We start from the raw sequence: 14753 nt of genomic DNA, 5'->3' as shown, positions 1-14753 counted from the left end.
ACACTCACACTGCTGGAGATTACATTTTCCATGGAGAGAGGGAGAAAAAAAGCCTCACTGAAGGAATAGTCTCTCCTTTGTTCCCTTGAGCTCTCTGCTGCTCAAGTGGAACCCCCTCCCTGATGCCCCTATCTGATTTCAGGAAAGGAAAATGAAGCCAGGAAAGAAATGAAACAAAGGGCCTGGAATGGGTTTGAGTGGCGGACCAGTGCAGGGAGAGAGGAAGAGGAACAGGTGAAGAAGGGAATGGGATGAGGGGGAGGGGACAAGAGGCCCCTAGGTGATAAGCCCAGCTGGTCCCAGGGAGGGCAGCCCTCTCCCATCTGGACAGTGCCCAGCCCCCAGAGCTAGGCCTTCTGAACTTTCTGGTCTTTGACAATATCTGAAAGAGCACTGGCTGTGGAGTCCCAGCTCTGAAAGTGACCAATGTTACTCCTCAGCTTGTCACATCCACCTTCTGAGCCTCAGATACTAACTACCATTCCTCGCTCAAACCTGTCCTGGTGGTCAAAATCAAATGTAATTCAATTGCATCAAAAGTGATTCATTAATATGAAAAGAATAAGCGGTGATAATTGGATTTCCTGGGATGTGAGGTCCAGGTCTTGCAGAGAGGAGCAAAGAAACCAGCCAGGGTGGGTATTAAACCCACGTCGTGACACCCACGTCGTGACTTTCCTCAGCAGTCCACGCTGGCCTCTGGGCTCAGGACCTCCTCCAGGGGCAGGTCCATCATTTGGAGGTTTCTTCCTTCCTTCCTTCCCCAGCATCTGATAGCCTTTTTCTGCCCATGGCCCCTGCTCACCCCATCTGTTGGTGAGCTAAGCTATTCACACCTGCTTTCCCAGACACAGCCAGTAAAAGGCCAACCTGGGCCTAGAGCCCCAGCCGCTGCCTTCAGGCTTTGCACCCTCCGTGGCTTGGGGGAGCACTGCCCGGGGAGTCAGGACACCATGCACCAGTCCCGCTCTGGCACCCTCTGCTCTGAGACCCCAGACATAGCACTTCCCTGCTCTAGGTCTCCAATGCCACGTTGGTCCTCAGAGGTTGGCCCGAGGAATCTCCACATTTCCTCCCAGCTCTGAGGGTCTGCGACACCAGTTACCAGATAACCAGAAACTTCTGGAGAGTAGGGCTGCCTATCCAAGGGGCTGTTGTAAGTGAGATACACATAGAACAAAAGGATTTCTGTCCCACAAGGCTGGGCCAGGGCACAGTTTTCTGCATTCAGTTAAATAACCAGAGATAAATAGCATACATGGAGTCTGAGAGTACACCCACCACTCATACAACAAGTATACGCCCCATAGGGAGCATGAGCTAGGGGATGTGAATCTGTCCTCTCCCATTCGTCTCGGGTCCCACGTTCCTCTTATAACACAGTAACATATGGCATTTCTAAGGACGATTTTAATTATATGGGCTTGTTTTGTTTTGTTGCCTTGTGACACTAGTTAGTGTATTTTCAGTTATAAATACTTGAAAACTCAACTCAAATGGACTTATACAGTAAAAAGTAGTTATTACTTATATTTTGGAAAATTTGGGGCTTCAGGTGTAGTTTGATCCAGGGATTCACAGTATCATCAGGACTTCAGGTCCTCCTCTTGGTGCTTCTCTCAGCCCCACCCCTACCCTACCCAGTGCATCAGCTCATGCCTCTCGTCGTCATGAGGAGGCCTCCAGCAGTCCCAGGCCTCGCACCTAGATACTGTGGTATCCAGAGGAAAGGGATCACTTCTGCCCTGACTCCCAAGCAGAAGTCCTGAGATTCACTCTAATTGGGGTGACTTAAGTCATTTGCCCTCCCTGACTCCATAGCTACTGCCAGGAGAGGAAAATGGCCTGCCTAAGAGATGTGCTTTGTCCCTAGTACTGGGACTAGAGCCAGGTCGCCTGGATCCCCACACAGAAATGAGGACTGTTGAGAAGATAGAAGTGGAAATCAGGGAAGCAAGCAACATTGACTTTAAGTGGAAGCTGGGTCACTCCACTCAACTTCTCTGCACGGAAAATACTCACTTTCTCAGCAACCTTTTTTCTAGGCACTGAATCTGAGGGTTCCTCTTAGGCCTGAGGCAAAGCCAAATCTCCTAAAGCTGCTGCCGTTCTAGACTGTCAGACGAAAGGTCAGAGTAGCCAGTGGGTACCTCTTTCCAAGAGCCTTCCAGACTACCTTATGCTAGTTCAGCAGGACACACGAAGACTTCTGAGTCATGAAGGAAAGTTGACACTAAAACACTGGCTACAATAGGCAGCAGGGATTAGATGCTGGTTTACATGGGAAAGCCTGGGGTAATCAGGGAGGGCTTCCTGGAGTAGGTGGGAATTTGTGCTGGGTTTTAAAGGGATGGTTTTCAGGGTGGGGTGTACATACCACAGGGGATGTGCAAGGCAGTATACTGGGACACAGAAACAAAGTGATTCAAGTTCTATTTAGGTTTATATTTTATTTGAAAAAACATGATTACGGGTATCTAGTATACAGATTGACAGTTGTACACTGGTTTAACTAACATATAAATTAAACCCATTGGAGGTACATTTTTTTCTGATAGGAGTGTGTATTTTAAAAGATTCAGAGACTAAAATTACCCTGAAGGATGGAGCAGAGGATGAACAGAAGTCAGGATGTGTCCACAGGGCCTTGTTGGAAAGGGTGTAAGGTAGGGAGCCAGAAACCTCTTCTGTTAGCCTGTGTCCCCTGGGAGCCAAGGAGCCCGACACCCGGGCAGCACACCTTGCTTTCCTCAGGTGGCCAGCTCCACCGTGAGCCTCCTCACTTGGCAAGGCCCTGCTCAAAGGGTGGCGATCAGGGAGGGGTCCTACAGGCCTGTGGCCGAAGCCTGCCACCAAGCCTCCCATCCACAGGAGCTCTGCTCCCCGAGCCTCCACAGGAAAAATGCAGGGAGCCCACAGCTGGTGAGTCACGGCACACAGCCCATGGAAAGGGCCCGATGCTCGCCACGACCTTTGGGGTTTCTCATGCCGCGCTGGTGCCCACACTAGAGGGTATAGGGTGTCCAGTCCCTGAGAGGCACAGCAGAACCTGAGGCTGCAGATGGCTATATAAGGCTAAGGCCGCAGGAGATAGCAGGGTCTGCCAGACCCCAGGAACAATTTGGCTGGTCTTGGTGGTGACGCAAACATTTTCCCTGTGCTTCGGCAGTTCTCCCCTCACGGCGAAGACTGAATCATATCCTCAAAACCTCAAGCCCAGCGGGCACACATAATGCCGAGACTCAAGAATGGCAAGGAGGGCTGACCCAGGCCCTCCCTTGACAGCAAAGAAATATTTGGGGCAACAGAGAAAGCTGTTTCAGAATTAGTTCTACCTCTGCCATAAACAAACTGTGGGACCTGAGTCAGCTCCCCTCTTGGGACCTCAGTTTCTATATCTGCAATATGGGGACAGTAAGCCCTGTCCTGCTACCTCATGCAGTGCCACGGACCCACAGAGAGATCGGGTCTGAGAGAATGGAGATGGGACGTATGGGGTGGCCCATATTCTTAGAAAAGGACAAAGCCTGGTCTGGTAGCAAATTTGCGGTCACGATGGCTTGGTGGATTTACTGACAGACTGTTGCATGTTGGCCATTACCAGGACACCAACTTCTAGGAAGCCACCAGTCTCTATGTATAGCTTACTTTCCCTTCTGTTTCTCAGTGCCTTTTGACATCTGTGACTTCCCACAGTGCCCCTGGGAGGTAGACAGTACAAAAATTGCTAACCCCATTCCACAGCCAAACAAACCAAGGTCTAGAAAGCTCAATGACTTCTCAAGGCCACACCACAAGCTGATGACTGAACTAGGATGAAGACCCAGCCCCTGGATTCTTCGCCCCAAATTCTCACCCTGTGTTGGGGGCTCCTTCAAGCAGGCTGCGCGGTCTCAAGAGTCCTACTCTATAAAATGGGAAGAGTTATAGGGAGTCACCTGGTCAGGCTGCTGGGTGTTTTCTAGAAGATACATGGGGGTAGCTTTTCTAGAAGACAGCCATGGTTTTTCTAATCTAGAAACTGCTGTGTCTGATTCTCCCAGAGGCACCCTGCAAGGTATTCCTCGAAGGTACACTTTCCAGAAAGCAGGCCTCTTCAGGCAGGGGTGTCCCGGAAGGAGCATTCCACAGGAAGACTTGGAGCCTAAGCCTCATCCACTGATCTCTCTCTCTCTCTCTCTCTCTCTCTCTCTCTCTCAGTGGCCTCGACCACACAATCTCTTGCAGAATTAAGTCACCAAAACTCACATCGTCTAGACAAACAGATTTTATGGGTCCAATTAATTCCTGCCAGTCTGAAATAGGCATGTTTAATAAGCGATATATTTAGAATCTGTCATTATCTGGTCCCCAGGGGGAGAAACTTCAGCTCGTATTTCATAGACTCTTAATTTCAAACAGAGCTCTATTAACTCCCATTTCAGACTTCTCTTTCCTGACAGCACAGAGAGGGTGGGAGTGGGGGGAGAAGGCACTTTCACCACAAGAAGCCACCAAAATCCTGTGTAGCCTAAACCTCCAAGCCTGTCCCCTCTCAATCCTCTTACGTCAGAAAATGAGTGATTGCTGCTTCTTTGGGCCGTGTTGCCAGGAGGTAGAAAGCTGCTGGGAGAGCATGGCTGCAGAAAGGTCACCTTGCTCCCAATGTCACCTGTCCCTGTGCTCCAAGCTCCACCACATCTATTCTCTGTCCCACAGAGTTTGAGACCTCTAGGGCCGTGTGAGCTGTGGCACCTCCTGCCACTGCAGCGCAGCTGTCTCTGAGAGGGTTTTTGAGTCACTATTAGCACTAGGACCTGAGCAGAGGAGACACTCGCTGGCTGAGAGCTGGACTGGCCCCCAAAACCTAGAGGGTTCCAGATGTGCCATAGGCCAGCAGTGCTGACAGAGCGGGTAGGTGGGCACTGAAGGGAAACTCTGCCTGCCTTCAGGGTTTCACTTCACATCAGCACTGGTGTTTCAGCCAAAGATGAGGCATTCGAGGGGGCTTGGGGAAGCTCTAAGGAAAAAGCCTGGGGGCTGTCCAGGCTAAGGTGTGATTCTCTCTGACCTCGAGGGAGGTGGCACTGCCAGGCTTGGCCACGTCAGGAAGGAGTTGATGCTCATTATTTTCTAGAAGCATGTAAGCAAAGTGTATTAATTTCCAGTGAGTACATAAGAAATTAGCACAAAGTAGATGGCTTACCAAAAAACATTCTCTCCCAGTTGTGGAGACCAGATGTCCAAAATCAAGGTGTTGGCAGGGCTGTGCTCCCTCTAAAGGATTAGTAGAGAATCCTTCCTTGCCTATTCCAGCTTCCAGTGGCCACAGGCATCCTTTGGCTTTTGGCAGCATCGCTCCTAGCTCTGCTTCTGTCTTCACATGGCTTTCTCTTCTCTCTCAGTCTCTCTTTCGTGTGTCTCTTATAAGGACATTTGTCATTGGCCGTAGGGCCCACCTGGATAATCCAGGATGACCTCATCTCAAAACACTGAATTACAACTTCCAAATAAGCTCACAAAGGCATAGGCTCAAGGCAGAAGTCCCAGATGAGTGGCTGCTCCTGGCTACTTTTAAGCCTTGCTGGCTGCCTGGCCCACCGTTTGCTCAGGGGACAGCCATGACCACTGAGCAACATGCCCCACACCTGAGTCACCAGCTGAAAGACTGTCACATAACATGAGAAATGCAGCGCCCTGCAGGTAGTGACAGATGGCCAGGACTATGGCTCCAAAATCATTCCTCTGCCTGAATGACCACAATTACCACCCTCCTATCATTGGACAAACTCATATTCAACTGTTAACACCCAGCTCAACATCACCTCCTCCGTGATGTCTGCCCTGCCCTCTTCTCCCAGGAACTGCCTATATTTCATCTGTTACAGGGCTCATGTGGTCTTCATTTCCATATTCGCCATATCCTGGCAGGGGCCTGGAGTAGACCACAGGCCCCTTGACTTTATGCTGAAAGCCCAGTGTCCCTCCCCCAGGGAGTCTGAGTGTCTGCATGTGGCAGCTCCTCCAGGATTCCCTCCCCCTCCTCCCAACTTCCCCTCAACACTGCCTTCCAGGTTCCAGCCTTTACCAGGAAGGAGCACCTCCTCCAGCATTTTCACTTGTCTTCTCTTACTTCCCAGGCTGGTTGTGGGCGCTCCATTGGAAACCAACGGCCACCAGAAGACGGGAGATGTATACAAGTGTCCAGTGACCCATGGGAACTGCACCAAGCTCAACCTGGGTAACTTGGGCCACTGGTCTCTTCACAATGAGGCCAGCTAGAGTCTAGGGCAGGACAGGCTCTAAAGTACATCTGTGCCCATGGTCACACTGTCTCCTCACAGCTACCCCACAGGTGACCAGCTGATACCGCTGCCCCATTTTACAGACGAGGAAGCTGAGATCAGAGAGAGGAAACAACTTTCCCACAGTAACACAGCTTGTCAGGGGCCAGCCAGGATTCAAACCCAGGTCTCCAGTGTCCCAGGTCGTTGCTCTTTCTGATTTGTCTCAGCTCCTTGACGCAGAGTTCTCTCTCCCAGCAAGAGAAAAATACTTCCTGTCTTCTTTCTGATTTTGAAGTAATAACAACATCTAACATTCATATATCTTATATAATGTTCACCTCATGCCAGGCACTGTTTTAAGCACTTTTAGATATTTTGCCTCATTGAACCCCCACAACAACTATATGAGTTTTAATCATTTAACAAAGGAGGGACTGACCGTATGTGGAGATGAGGGATCTGCCCGGGCTCACCCAGCTAACAAGCACCAAGGCTGAAATTCCAATCCAGACAGTCTACAGCCACCGTTAGTCACTGCACAGCACTGGCCTTCTGAAATGAAGGCTTTGTTCCTCACGGAGGAGCCTTCATAGGGAGATGCTGTGAGCAGCCTCTGGCCTTCCAGGCCCTTGTAAAGACCATGTGTGTACACACAGGCACCCACTAAAGCACACATACCAGTCCTCTAAAGCACTTCTACTCTGTCCGAAAGGTCAGAGAGGGGCCAGGCCATCACTTTGCTTACGGAAGGGAGCAGAAGTTCCATCTGGGCTGAGAAGCCACGATTCCAGGTCTTGCCCTAGAGGACTGGCCATCCCCAGGGCCAGGCCCCTCAGCCTCCCCCTCTTCCAGAAAGGGAGCCTCTACCCTAGAGCAGTGGGGTGGGGCTCCCTGGGGAGGTGGGAGGAGAACGGGGGCCTGGTAGACGGAGATGGCAGAGTTTCAAGAGATAAGCCGATAGATGAAAAGGCCTGCATCAAAGGGAAAGCCCAAAGAACTCAGATTCTCAGCGGCTGGCTGTCCCCTCATGTGGTGCTGGGCACTCCAGCTGTCCCATCATGTGGTGCATCAGCGCCACGGGTGGGAAGTTCAAACCCCAGCACAGCCAAGCCCCATACTTCAGTGAGGAAACAGTTTAGAGGAGGTGGGGGCCTGGCTGGGGGCTTGTGGATCCCAGTCAGCACCACTCTGAGAGCGCAGCTTCCGAAACAGACCACGCTGGGTTTCTCCTTCCAGCTATACAACCAGCTGTAGTTTCTTTGCTGTGTGTTCATAGGGAGCTCACCTCACCTCTCTGAGCCTCTGTGTATACCTGTGTAAAATGAGGAGGGTGAACTCAATGACCCTAGGATCCATTCCAGGTCTAATATGGAATTAGTGGTCACTTTAGTGAGTGTCTAGTCTGTGCCAAGCACTCTGCTAGTTACTGGGGATACAGCAGGGAGAAAGACCCCAAGGGACCAGCTGGAAGGGGACAGTAAGTGAGAAGACAAACTAGGAAGCAGGATAATCTCAGGTAGGGCTAAACGCTGTGAGATAAACCAAAGTGCTATAATAAGAGAGGCTGAATGTAGGAGTGGGGCACGTTCTACCTCAGCAGGTGGTCAGAAAGGCCTCTCTGAGCAAAGGTCTGATGGTGAACAGGAGTCAGGTGGGGCCAGAGCATTCCAGGCAGAGCAGGAGCAGGTGCAAAGGCCCTGAGGTGGCATGAGCTCGCTCTGTTTGAGGACTGACCAAATGGCTGTATGGCTGGGGCAGAGGGAGCCAGGGGCGTGATGGGAGGCGTGGGCAAGGTCTCAGGGCGCGGGCCACCGAGAGAAGCTTCTGGTCCAGGAAGGGACACAGACACATGAACCAATCATTTCATTTCCTCTGTTGCTCCAGATTCCAATGTGGACTTAATTTCCCTCCAAAGAAAGAGGAGCCCCTGCAGGCAGTGAGAGGCAGGAAGCCATCAGACCCTGGAAAACATTCCTGAACTAGGGCATAAGCTGGGTAGGAAAGTGAGTCGGGGCAGAGGAAAAGTACTGCCAGGAAGCACTTCGTCTGAGGAGTGTTTTTTCCCCACCACTAAAGAGAAAATGCTCAGCAGGAAGACCATCTGTCAGTTTATACCCGCAGTGGAAAATGCAAGGCAGGGAAACCTGAGTCCTGGGTTTTCCTATGGCCTTTCCAGGCTGTGAGCCCTGCCGAGCCAGGAATGTTCTTTCCTCTCTCTGGGGAAGGCTAAGTGGATGTCAGTCGTTCACACCTCAGTGCGACAGAGTCGACAGCTGGTGCTGTCTTCCTAACACCTGGATGAAGTCAGTAGTTGTAATGAGGGGCTGCAGGGAGGGGCTGTGATTCTGGAAGGCAGGCCCTGTGTGAGGAGGGGCTTATGTCCCTGGACCCTCACACAGACCCATTGAGAAAGGAATTAGAGCAGACATTGGTGACTGCCCCAAATCCACGAGCCACAGAAGCCGCAGAAGCAGGACTTGAACCTGAGTCTTTCTTACTCCGATGCAAGGGTCTTCCCTGTCAGTTTCACTGAGGACTTCCGTCATTGAGACAGGAAGAAAAAGGGGAGGGAGAGGGGAAGGGCTTCCCCATAAATAAATGGAGGGCAGGATTCTCCAAGCTACTGAGGGGCCGAGGTTGCCAGTCAGGGCGTGGAGCTTCCTCTCCGTTTCCTGTGACCATCCCACTGCAACCACAGCCCTGCCGTAAGATGGAAAAGTCAGGATGTAACCTTGGGTATCCTGGGTTCAAGTCTCCACTCTATCATTTACCAGCAATTGACTTTATAGAAATCACTAACCCTCTATGCAACTTGCTTTTCTCATCTTTAAGATGGAAATGGTGACTCCTGAGCCTCCCAGAACCGAGGGGGTCCTAGGAGAGCACATGTGCACAATACTTTGTAAATGATGAAAAATGATTTAAAAAGCAGGGTTAGTGCTATGATTGTCTCGCGGGTTTATTTGGAGGACAAAGCAGAACGCAATCCCAGTCACTCGCAACACAGCCAAGAGGGGCTGGATTTCAAAAGAAGCCTGGCTACAAACGAAGGGAACCTGAAGAGAAAGATAACAAACATAGCTGCCCCAGCCCCAGCCCACAGCGCAGCCAGGGGCTGTAGTCCTGCCCTCTCCGCTAATGCCCGTCCCAGGCCCTGCTGGCCTGTGCCCAGAAGGCAGGCCAACCCCTCACCCTTCCAATCACAATACTAAATGCAGACCCTGCTCCACCCTCTGCTCGCTCCCCTCCCCCAGCTGAGAAGACACTAGATCCTGCTCCCAGCAGATGAGGAGCCGCTGGCTCCGGGCTCAACAAAATGCCCAACTCTCTTCCCCCTAAACTTTCCCCTCCACGTGCCCATATACATCTGCGCTCACACACCAACACAAGTGGGGAATTCAAGCTCATTTCCTTCCCCTCAGTGACCTGACAGAATGATCTAGTAAAATCTTAACTGATACCATTTGGTTAGTAATTCTAACCTGCCACCACACTCTCTCAGTTAATAATCCTGTTCCTCAATGTCTCTCTTAGCAGCAAGCTCAGAGAGACATTCTTGGGCAAGACCTTGTCCCTCTAGCAGGCTCTTGTTTAGTTGGCTATTTGCTACCTGTGAGAAAAAATCAGTTATCATACATCAGTTTATCAGATAGGCAAAGAATGGGGCCCTGAGAAATCAGGGCAGGGGGCTGAGAAGTTGCAATGGCAGGTTGGCTTGAAGAAACCTGTGGACGAGACACTGCGCAGAGGAAGCCAGCCTGGGTGGGGTGCCCTGGTATGTGTGGGCTGGGACACAAGGGGAATTTTGGGGCCCATGAGAGGGCTGGAGGAAGAAAAGCTCCAGACCAGGAGATGGAAGATTCTGCCATGTGCTTCCTGTGTGACTTTGGTCAGGGTGCTTGTCCTCTCTGAGACTCGTTTTCCTCATCTCACAGGAAGTTGAGAGGCAATAATTAGACCATGTCTGGGCAAGGCCTTAGTAAATCGTGAAGGGCTACACCAACGCGCGGGGAGAATGGGGGGGTTGTGCCTGGCACCAACCCTGCCACAGGCACCTCTGTTGGCCAGCGGCAGCAGCAGACTGGGCAGAAGGGGGCTGCAGGCTGAGCTTCTCCTTCCCACCCCAGGAAGGGTCACCCTATCCAACGTTTCCGAACGGAAGGACAACATGCGCCTCGGCCTGAGCCTGGCCACCAACCCCAAGGACAACAGCTTCTTGGTAAGAGCCACCTGCCCCACCCTCTCTCCAAACCCCAGCCCTCCTGCCCCATGGACTCTCTGCTTGGGGTGCTGGATGTGTCATGACATACACACTCTGCATTCTACCCACCAGGCTGCCTGTCCGCACACTCCAGAGAGCAGCCCCTCCACTAGCCTCCTGCCTGCGGTGCCCTAAATTTCCAGGCAGGAAAAGGGATTGAGCCCCTTTGCACACACACACCCTGAGGGTGGGAAACAGACAGCCTGCAAAGGAACAGGAATAACTAAAGATGGCCAACAGTCCTGTGGAGGCCCGTCCCTTCCTTTGGGGAGCCAAATGTCCACGGCAGAGGTTGAATCTCTGCTCCAGGTTTGATCAAAGAAACAGAACACACCCTAAGAAGACTTTGAAAGGAAATCACAATGAGTAAGCACAGATTTACTACAACCAAGGGAAAGACTATAGAGTGACGGGCCACCTGGGCTGCACAGGACTAGATAGAAGGCTTCCCGGGGAGGTTTCTGTTTTGTTTTTAAAGAAGTCACGGGCCGTAGCAATGAAGAAAGAAAAGGGGGTACTTGTGCTGAGGTGGTATAGACATTCAATCATTTGAAACAACAATTATTTTGAGCACTCCCAAGGTACTGAGCCCAGTACCAGGCCCTGGGGACTCAGCAGTCACCAGAGCTCCTGCCCATTCAGATTGGTCTGGGGAGAGACAGTGAGCAAATGCGTACTGCACACATGATGTCGGGACAGAAAGGCAGCAGCAGACTACACGTGGAGGTCTCTGCACCCTGCCCGGCGAGCACACGCAGGCTTTACACGCAGTGGGTGCGACAGAGGGGCGCTGCCTGCTCCCTGCTGCCATGTTCCAGTGAACCACCATGGCTTTGGATGAAGCTAGGGGTTCAAAATAGGATCCTTCTGGCACTTATGATTCCTAGAAACAGCTGCAAGGGAGGATTTCAGAAAAAAATTACCCCAGAAAGCCCAATAAAATGCACCACTCGTGTTGGGATGGCTTTGTGTCACTCTTTGTTCATGTCCATCAGTCCATTTCTGGTGACAGATGAGACATCTGGGGTGCGGAGAATCAGACACTAGGGCAATGAGAGGACTGGGATGCTAGAGACGAGGAGAGCGTAGTGACTCTGCCGGCAAAAGACCCGAGGTGCTCGATGTGTGGCCAGCCCACAGCCCTCCATCATCCCCAGCCACGGGCAGACAGGACCCCGGCCCTCTTCACACACATGCCTGTCAGGGACTTCGTTGCTACTCTCTCTTCTCGCTGAGGCTCCTTGTCACATTCTTACTAACTTGATTTTACCTCCTTCACAAGGTGGGATGAAGGCCCAAGGATGATGTGATACACCCTTTGGGGCCTCTGTGAGTAGGTTAAGCCCCTGATATATCAATGGCAGCTTTTGTTAACTAATTCACTCATCATCTAGCCTCTCATCCGTCTACCCCCAGCCAATAGTCCATCCTTCCATTCTTCTGTTCATTCACCTATCCATCTACGTATCCATCTACCCCCTCATCCTCCCATCTAATCATCCATCCATTCCTTCCTACATCCATCCATCATCTTTCTGCCACCCATCCATCAATCCATCATCTATCCATCCATCAGCCAGCCAGCCAGCCAGCCATCTATCCTTCCAGCCATCATCCATCATCTACCTTTCCATTTACTATTCACCCTCTACTTCCAAAAATAATTTACAGCAACTTCAACAAAGGACACCGATAAAAGAAAACCTTTAAAATCTGAGTAAAAATAGAAAGCTAATTAAATAAAGGGATTGGAGGTGGAATAATTATTCCTCCAAACCAAGGGAAACTACAGTACAAAATTTAGTCCTGGGTTTTCCGCAGCAGGAGAAAAATGGAAGCATGGAGCTGGGCTTTCATTTTTAATAGCCCTGACTCTGAGAGGAACGCAACACCCAGTCTTTATACAAGGGGTTGACATCAATATTTTTGGTTGCAAATTTCAGAGAAAGAGCAGAGACATTCTTTTTTCTTTCCCTAGTAAGAGCCATGGGTATGTTGTCAGGACACAATCCTGGAAGTTTGCCCAATAAGGACCTTCAGGTGACCTGTTCAGATAGAGGGGCTATTGTAGTGACCTTAAAGAGTCCATTCCTATAGATGGAAACGCTTTCCCAGATCCTGTGGGTTGGGTGGGGTGGGCAGGTGGGTGAAGAAGAATCAAAATCCTTGATGATAGGATAGAGAATGGGTCCCTTGAAAATACAACAAAGAAGGACTCTAACAGTAGTTTTTCTCCATTCTATTTGAAACCAAGGGAACTGGCACATATTGCCACAAGAAATAGTTCAGTGAGACTCAAATTAGACCCTTTAAATCCTGGGGATACCAACATTCAAATAGAGGATATCTGTCGGGTCATGGAGGTTGGGGCTGGGCCTAAGGTTATTGGGCCTGGACCCTCTCTAGGGCCCCCACTGACTGGGGATCTGCTCTGTGCTTCACAGGCCTGCAGCCCCCTCTGGTCTCATGAGTGTGGGAGCTCCTACTACACCACAGGGATGTGTTCGAGAGTCAACTCCAACTTTAGATTCTCCAAGACTGTGGCCCCAGCTCTCCAAAGTAAGTGGCTTCAAAACTGCAGTTCACATCAGGTGTGGGGTTCCGATCATCGCTATCCTGCAGCTACAAAGCAGCACTGAGACTCTATCCTGCTCTGGTTTTCTGGGTAACCTGGGAAAACTCACTTGACCTCTCTGGGCCTCTGTGGGGTCCTTGTCTTGGTCCACCCTCCCCCACAGAGTGATGGTGGAGGGCAAACCAGCTAAGGTTATGAAGACAATGCTGGCAATCAGGGAGACTCACTGCAAACCACCTTGATAAGGAAGAAGTTACTGGCAAGCTTACACTGCCCAGTTCTGGGGACATTGCTCGCTTAGACTGCAGTGTGAATGGTGCCCTTTGATGGTGTGCAACGCGCTGTCTTATAGGTGGAGGATCAAGGAAAACAGAAATATCCCTGGTAATAGTCCCATCGAACCAGTGTTCCTGGGCCTCAGGAAGCTCTGCCCAGCTTGCCCAGAGCCTCGTGGAATACTGAACCTCCCACTCACTCCCCCCTCACCAAGAAAATCTGGGAAGTAATGTTCAGCCCTTGCCTCCTTCAAGCCGACTGCTTGGCTCTGAGCCTTACTATTTCCTCTGGGCTAAATACCATCTTCCCAGTATCTACTGCCCATTTTATTGAGAAGGAGGGGATTAGCACCTCTGACTCCTGCAGCCTCCTCCAAACAACAAGGCCCCATCAGGGGTGGAAAGATGGTGCTCACAGGAGGGAGGGGGAAAGCATCAGTCTAGCAGGGGCTAGAAAGGGGTCTCTTAGTGTGAGGAGGAGGCATTGGTTCTATTTTCACAAAACAGCACAGGAAAAAGCAATCCCAAGGCTCAGAAGTGGGCCCGAGATCATGAGGTGTGTACAAGGGCACTCAGCCCCCCAAGGCTACTATTTCCTCTGGCCAAGGTGTAACCGTCTCAGCCTCCAGGACTGTGTTGGAGGCCTCCCCACCCAGCTGACCAGCAGCAGGGCCCTAAGAGCCTATCAGCTACAGATCCCAGGGCACCCCCCAACCCCAGGGATGTTCTAAGTCAGCAGGTCTTAGATTAGCTCCAGGGTGGGTGTGTGTGCGTGTGCGTGCGTGCGTGCATGTGTGTGCGTGCGTGCATGTGTGTGTGTTTCAGTGGAGTGTTCAACCATGTTTAGGAACCATAGACCTAAAGCAAGATTCTTCCCAAGGTATCTTTTCTTTTTTAAATTTTTCAATTACAGTTGACATTCAATATTCTATTAGTTTCAGGTATACAACATAGTGGTTAGACATTTATATAACCTACAAAGTGATCCCCCAAACAAGTCTAGTACCCTTCTGACACCACACAGATATAATATTATTATTTATATTCACTATACTGTCCTTTACATCCCTGTGATTATTTTGAAACTGCCAATTCGTACTTTTAACCCCTTTACTGTTTTCACCCAGCCCTTCAACCCCCAATTTGTTTGTTCTCTGTATCTGTGTTTGTTTCTGTTTTGTTTGTTTATTTTGTTTTTTAGATTCCACATATAAGTGAGCTCATATGGCATTTGTCTTTTTCTGTCTGACTCATTTTACTTAGCATAATTCCCGAGGTATCTTAAAAAGAAAAATTTGAAACTGTAAAAAAAAAAAGGGCAACAAAATGGCAGAATAGATAAACACTGTGCCTACTTCCTTCTGGGAACAAATTTC

The 14753-nt window shown here is 50.5% G+C and overlaps 1 protein-coding gene across 1 annotated transcript in view; it reads left to right on the top strand.

Moving 5' to 3' along the window:
- The window catches only part of ITGA11 (integrin subunit alpha 11), a 124870-nt gene that overhangs the window by 54816 nt on the left and 55301 nt on the right, over window positions 1-14753 (top strand). Inside the window, exons 3-5 of the mRNA XM_019725629.3 lie at window positions 6120-6220; window positions 10394-10485; window positions 12972-13086. Of these exons, the coding sequence (XP_019581188.3) occupies window positions 6120-6220; window positions 10394-10485; window positions 12972-13086 (308 nt within the window). The remainder of the gene's footprint in view (window positions 1-6119; window positions 6221-10393; window positions 10486-12971; window positions 13087-14753) is intronic.

Source organism: Rhinolophus sinicus, chromosome 3, assembly GCF_057876585.1.
Source record: "Rhinolophus sinicus isolate RSI-liver-muscle chromosome 3, RSI-T2T, whole genome shotgun sequence".
Taxonomy (NCBI): Eukaryota; Metazoa; Chordata; class Mammalia; order Chiroptera; family Rhinolophidae; genus Rhinolophus; species Rhinolophus sinicus.
Note: the sequence above shows the minus strand (reverse complement) of the source record. Positions and strands in the feature narration are given on the sequence as shown.